Raw genomic sequence first — 6,796 nt, 5'->3', positions numbered from 1 at the left:
CTCCCACTGCCAGTACTCCGTCCGCTTGTGGCGGCGCCGGCGGACGCGGACGGGAACGGATGCCCTGGGGAGAGCAGATGCCAATGAGGGACTAATCTGCAAATATTTTGGGGCTTTTTGCAAAATTCCGGATCGCGATTAGTAGTCGCGATCCGATTTAGGGGGTTTTATGAAAAAAAGGATCGCGATTAATAATCGCGATCCGAGTTGGGGGGTTTATTGTAAAAGATTGGATCGGTATTTAGTAATCGCGATCCGATTTAGGGGGTTTACCGTAAAAAAATGGATCGCGATTATTGGTCGCTATCCATTTTAGGGTGGTTTATGAAAAATACTTAGGGGTTATCTGTAATATTCGCAGGGGCGTGAGCGGCGGCGGAGGCTCCGCCGGGCGGCCGCCCTCCTAGGTCGCCACCGCATTCTACTCGCGCCATGGCGGGGTGGGAGAAGAGGAGGGGTGCGGCGCCGCTCGAAGGCGACGAGCATCGGTTGCGGCGGAGGCAGGAGGAGGCGGCGCTCCTCCTCCGCAGGATCAGAGGTTCCGTTCTCTTCTCCTCAATCGCCCGCCCTTAACACCGCCCCCCCCCCCCACCTCCCCCCACGCCGCCGCCGCCAGTAGCGTCCGGAGCTGACGCGCGGTGGGCGGGATGGCGCAGGGCTCGTGCGCTGGGTCGTCGAGGAGGTTGCCGTCGGCCGCTCCCCGTCCATCGTGCTCCACCGGTACCGGAACTACTGCTCGGCCGCCGACGCTGCGTCCCCGTCCCCATGGTTCGTTCCCGCCCCGCTCCCTCCACACATTCTCCTTCCTCAGCATCACATCTCTCGAGCAATTTCACCCAAATGTGTGACGTCCCTGGCCGCGCGCTCGTGCGCGATTGCAGTGCCTGCAGCTACGACGCCCCCGTCGGCACGGACGTCCTCTCCCTGCTCCACAAGGACTGCCACACTTCCCGCCTCAGTATGCATCCGTGTGGCCAAGCGCGCACATACAGCTCAATCTGTAGGTGTAATTGATCAGGCTATTTAGTTTGGAGTTTGTTGTTGATACCCAGATGTGCTCCTGAGGGTGCTGCTCGTGGTGCAGCAGCTCCTGCAGCAGAACAAGCACTGCTCCAAGAGGGACATCTACTATATGTACCCCTCCATTTTCGTAGGTCTGTGCTCACTAGCTGCAATGTTTGCTCCTCGTCCTGTTATGGATGACTAAAATTTAGACATCTCTTTGCTCACTGCAGAAGTAGCTGTTGTTGACCACGCCATCAATGATATCTGCATACTCTTCAAATGCAGTCGGCACAATCTCAATGTGGTAGGTACCATTAGTATTAGTATGCCTATTTTCAGGTGATTTAGTTATGCATGTAGAAAGGACCTTTCCGTTAGCAAAGAAGTTTCTCCTTGCACCTTTACGGTGTAGCACCATGAATTACTTGATTCATAAAGCCATAAAGTCTTCATTTTATAAGGTCTCCAGTTGTTCTTCATGGCTGACTAAATATTTTGATCCTTGGCTGCCTGCAGGTTCCTGTAGTGAAAGGGTGTGAACTCTGTCTCTGAAGTTATGCTCGATCTCTATTCTTCTATGATTTTACAATGCTTCATTTTGATTTATTAAACCAATAAATTTTTCTTTCTGTTTCGTAGTCATCCCGAGCACTTCGCTCCTCTTATGTAAAGAGATGGTATGGGTGTATTTGATGAACTAATACGGTTGGGAGTTGGGACACTGTTCTTTCAACGTAGTATTAGTCTAATGTGTTCTTGTGCTATGCATTGATTGATCAATCTGCTAGCAAAGGATACCACTATGCCGGCCAAAAGTTGCCTAGGTTTATGCATGGGAAGAGGGGAAGAAATGAAGCCATGATAGATCTGAATCCCTTCCTAGTGTTAATTCACAAATTTGAGATATTTTCTGATATTAGATATGTCTGAATATATGAAGAGTTGTCTTTGATTTATCTGGATAGAAAACACTTCAATGTGGCAGAAGTGCTTAGTAAAGTCACGTTAGGAGTTTGGAAATTCAAGATCATTTTCATATTACACTTTTTCTGTTTCTTGCACAGTTTTTAGTAGGTCTACAAATTACAATGCTATATTCATATAATTATTCGGTTATTTGTTCTCATTTTTACCTTTGTGTTCTTGTACATGCCTTCATTATCCCAGTTTGGTGATGGGTTGGATAAGATTCGTGGAGGGTGAAAAGAAAGTGTATTGTATAACAAACGTCAATGCTGTAGGCTTCTATGTTTTCCTCCCTTAGATTTTTGCCAAGTGGTTTAGTTTAGGACTCCATTTAATTGGTTTGCTTTTACCTTCTGTATGTACAGGCTTTCTCCGTCCCTGTTAGCATTGAGGCAATCAAAGGTTTTTACAGCAACCTTAAGAACACAATTCCCTTTGTGCTATTGTAAAATGTGCAGAAGGGGATACTGAAAAAGTAACACTTTTCATTCTATGTTAAAAAGCATACGGGGAAAGTGAGTCTGATCAATTTTCCCTTACGTTACCATAGATCTTCAATTCCATACATTTCCTTTTTCAAACAAATTCAGATTCATATGTTCTGTGCCCTCAAAGAGAAAAAAGACCTGTACGTTCTGAATTAAACAACTACCTTTGATCTTTCTTCAAATTATTTCCAATTAAATTTTTTATAAAGTTATCATATGGTTGCTTAGCAAGTCAGATTTAGACATTTCTACATGCCTATAAGCAAAAATTGGCTTCAAGATAACTAACAATTTATATCATTTTTTTTGTTTGAAAAATTATGGAATTGAGCATCCTTATTATTCCAAGTAATTATATACATGCTTCCTTTCGTGTTACATAAACTTTGATTTCCTCCAATGATACCATGAATTACATTGCAGCAAGCTGAAGTTGTCTTTTTCTTTCTTTTCCTCTTGCAGATGTTGTTAGTGTTGCTCACTATATACTTGTAGTTGAGAAGGAGACAGGTATGAGCTTTCAAATTTCTATTTGCATTTAATAGTTTCCACTCTTCGTACAATATGCTTCAGTAGTCCCGTTGCAGTGTTCCAGCGTTTGGCCAATGACAAGTTCTGTGAAAGAAATCGCTGCATTGTTATTACAGTAAGTGTCAAATCACATATAGTGTTATCAGCTTAGGGCTCCTTGTAAATTCATTTATTTAGTTTCATGATATACCATTGTCTCCTCAGGGAAGAGGCTACCCAGATATTCCAACAAGAAGGCATGTGCTCTTTATTGTCTACTCTTGTAATTTCTGAAGACGCTATTCCAGTTATAAATTCTTTTTCCCATCCTAGATTCCTACGATACCTTGTTGAACAGCTGCATCTACCTGCTTATTGCTTAGTGGACTCAGATCCTTATGGTTTCGACATTCTGGCCACATATAAATTTGGTTCCTTGGTAAGCATGATTTATCTAATGCTGTTCTACTTGTCTATTGCTATTATGAACTAACCTTTCTTAGCAGATTCGCAGATCAAAATTGCACCTAACAATTTTCATGGATTAAAATTGCACTTAACAAATTCATGGATATGATCACATAGTGCACCTTTCTTCATAATTTGCCTTCCATAGCTGGTCTGGCCTCTTTGCATTTGAATTTTCTATTGCTTTATGAAATTCTGTTAGCAGTAAGGTTGTCTATAAATCATATAGTATGGTTCCAGTTTTTCTTTTAAAAGAATGAAACATGATTATGCGCCCATTAACTCATCATACACACAAAATTTTGTCCTATTTTACTGTACAAGTTGGCCTTTAATATTTTTTTTCACTAGGAAACCCAAGACTATGGCATGTTTAGTTGCATTAACTGACCACCCTTTGCTACTTTGTAATCTTAAGCAATTGGCATATGATGCAAACTTGCTGCGTGTACCTGATATACGGTGGCTAGGAGTTTTCACATCTGACTTGGAGGATTTTTGCCTTCCAGACTGTTGCCTGCTTCATTTGTCACCTGAAGGTAAACTGGAGTGATATAAATGTCCTGTATAATCTTTTCATAGGAAGATGATCCTTCCTTTGCTGTTGTATGTCAAATGCCAACTTGTGAAGCCATTTTTTCTTCTGCACAGATAGGAGGAAAGCTGAAGGTATTCTTGCTAGGTGCTATTTACACAAGGAAGCCCCAGAATGGAGGTAAATGAGCAGAAACTTCGAGTTTGGAGTTGCACTAGGTGTATTGCAAGCATTTGCTCCATGATTTTGATGTGATCTCCAGTTCATGCTCAAGATCTAATATGAGAACTGTCTTTTGATTAGTGGTTATTATGATTTAGCACCTAGCATCAGATCTTTAGCTTCAGTAACTATATAGCTTACTGCTTTTACGAATAAAAGCACAAAAAGTGCGAGCACTTGATATCTGGAAGACATTAAATGAGGCATTTAGCTATCAATAATTTTGACTTATTTTTTCTTTGGTTTCTCAGAATTTTACATCTGAAATTCACTTGTATATTCTCCATTTCACAGGTCAGAATTGGAAGCAATGTTACAAAAGGGTGTCAAGTTTGAGATTGAGGCACTATCTGCAAGCTCCATTTCATTTCTATCCGATAGATACATCCCCCAGAAGATCAAACAAGGAAGGCATTTATAAGATTGGACATACTTGTACCCGTCCAGAATGTGCCTGTCTTACAGAACAGGATATTCCTTTGTTTGACTATAGTTATGAACTTATGTTGCCTGACTGTAGTTTAGTATAGTAGTTACATGTCTGGTCATGTAAATAAACATATCTTTTATGTAGTTGCATGTCTTTTAAGTTGACTAAAATTATTTAAATCGATGTGCTTAAATTCTCGCAAAAAGCTGATTTGTATTACTGCAGTGGTGGTAACCCATTAGAAGTGAATTGCTTAATGTTCAGCAACTATGGATGTTCCATGTGTCGTGCCCGGTCATGACCCTGAAACTAAGCTTATTTCTGCATCCATTCCTGAATGATTTCTGGGCATCAGATGCATCAGATTTGTTGCTTGTTGACAGCTCTGGAGCCAATAGTAACAAGTCCAAAAGTCTGCATCAATCCAGGTGAGCATCACAGATTCACAGGTACACGGCAGTTTTAAGATATACTGGAAACATGGCAGCTACAGGGATAGAGCTAAAAAAAATCACTATATATGTGCAGGATGTGCTGCGTCCAAGCTCAGATAAACTTGCAGCAAGTATTTGTTTCTTACAAGCTTGATTCAATTAAGGTTCTTTGTAGCTTTGCAAGATTACAGTGTACATATGGACAACAGAAATGTTAATAACATCAACCAAAACCACTCAAGCAGCAAAATCAAATACATATGCATACAACAGTCACTGGTGGGTTTGTGCCAGAGTAAGGTCGTAAGCCGAGAGTGTGCCAGACTGGTCAACATCGAGCCTGTCAAACTCCTCAAGGAAAGAAGATATCTCCTCTTGGCTGATCTTGCCCAGCTCTTTTAGCTTGTAAAGTACAAATTCAGCAGCACTGAAAAGTGTAAACAGATCAAGGTTCAGACGTTAGCATCAGTGATACAAGCACTTATAAAATAGACTGATGGAACAGGGGTGACGAAATGAGTTATAAGCAATGCACTTACCCAACTTGCCGGTCACCATCCAGATCAGCTGCCTCAAGGTCCATAGTTGTTATCCTCCTGTTGAGCACCCATTTGGCCAGCATTTTCTGCCGTCGCTCTGTATAGAGTTCGGCAAGGCACATTAAGAACTGAGCCATGAGGATAGTGCTCATGATTATCCAAAATATCGCAAAAACACGCCCCAGTTTGGACGAGAAGCTTTTATGCACATAACCCAGGGTAGTGATTGTGGCACAGACAGAGTAGAAGGAATCAACAATGGTCAGCTTCTCAACCTTCCACAAAAATAGAGTGCCAGCAGCAACAACCATCGCAAGAAGTAGAGCGACAGTGTAGAATTTGTACTTGATCCGATTTGTCTCCATTGCTTTGAGCATTTTGGCCTCGCCACCCTTCATGTTCATGTGCAGTGCTTTGAAGAACAACACCTCCTGTTTCTCAACAAGATAATCCGCCGCTTTGCTGATGAAGAGAGCAATTATCGCCATGCCTATGAAGACAAAAGCACAAGCAAGCAGCTTTGTCGTGTCACTGTTTGGGACAAGATCCCCATAGCCAACCGAGGTCATTGTGACAACAACGAAGTACATGGCATCAAGCACTCTATTAGTCCTCTCCCCAGATATCTGATTCATGAAAAGGTAAAAGACGATGACACCCACTAGCAGGTAGACAAAGAGGAGGAGGCCTACAAGTCTGAAGCTTGGCCGTAAATCCTTGAATAACTCCTTGGCTTGAAGCGCAGAGCCACGTTCTTCAGGTTTTTTATCAGTGGGGTCTGCGGGAGTTGATCTGCATCGTCGAAACCTTTTAGCTCCTTCAGATGGCATATTTTTCAGCACATTGGGAGGATTGTCCTCCATCAACGCTTGCTGAATGCTGTTGTCAGCCATTATCTTGGCCTGGATCTGCTGCGATCGTGTTCAAGGACCTGAAATTCAGATAATCGAGCGCATATTGACATATATAATAATGAGATAGGTAACTGAGAAGGAATATATTTGGGGACTTGCAGATTATCAAGAGATGTGCTAGTGTGCTACACATAAACAAAGTTGGCCAAGATGGTAAGCCTATTTGAAACTGAGATGCCATCTCAAACCCAAAATGAACAGCAGCATGAAGAAATATTATACAGTACCGTTATCTGATAAGTGATAACAGATTGAGGTGAGGCAAAACAAAATGGACTGTATGAT

General features: G+C 42.1%; 2 protein-coding genes across 5 annotated transcripts; one reads left to right on the top strand and one right to left on the bottom strand.

Moving 5' to 3' along the window:
- Positions 1 to 351: 351 nt before the first annotated feature.
- LOC112877003 (meiotic recombination protein SPO11-1) lies at positions 352 to 4,873 on the top strand. 4 transcript variants are annotated; one of them, XM_025941198.1, is made up of 15 exons: positions 352 to 538; positions 657 to 768; positions 882 to 958; positions 1,053 to 1,154; positions 1,236 to 1,309; positions 1,522 to 1,538; positions 2,173 to 2,242; positions 2,337 to 2,373; positions 2,922 to 2,969; positions 3,036 to 3,105; positions 3,195 to 3,226; positions 3,362 to 3,408; positions 3,856 to 3,976; positions 4,089 to 4,152; positions 4,489 to 4,873. In XM_025941198.1, the coding sequence occupies exons 1-15, from the start codon at positions 433 to 435 to the stop codon at positions 4,613 to 4,615; spliced, it is 1,104 nt and encodes a 367-aa protein (XP_025796983.1). In that variant the 5' UTR covers positions 352 to 432; the 3' UTR covers positions 4,616 to 4,873. The 4 variants fall into 4 exon arrangements, with proteins under 4 accessions (XP_025796983.1, XP_025796980.1, XP_025796981.1 ...); XM_025941196.1 differs by having other exon boundaries at positions 353 to 538; positions 3,047 to 3,105; positions 3,303 to 3,408; XM_025941195.1 differs by having other exon boundaries at positions 3,195 to 3,408.
- A 335-nt stretch (positions 4,874 to 5,208) lies between these two features.
- LOC112877006 (two pore potassium channel a-like) lies at positions 5,209 to 6,522 on the bottom strand. Its single transcript, XM_025941201.1, is given in 3 exon segments — positions 5,209 to 5,485; positions 5,598 to 6,367; positions 6,369 to 6,522. Coding segments are annotated over 3 exon segments (951 nt in total). The 5' UTR covers positions 6,396 to 6,522; the 3' UTR covers positions 5,209 to 5,331.
- Between the last annotated feature and the right edge of the window lie 274 nt (positions 6,523 to 6,796).

This window comes from Panicum hallii, chromosome 9, assembly GCF_002211085.1.
Source record: "Panicum hallii strain FIL2 chromosome 9, PHallii_v3.1, whole genome shotgun sequence".
NCBI classification, from domain to species: Eukaryota; Viridiplantae; Streptophyta; class Magnoliopsida; order Poales; family Poaceae; genus Panicum; species Panicum hallii.
This window is presented reverse-complemented; position numbering and strand designations above follow the sequence as displayed.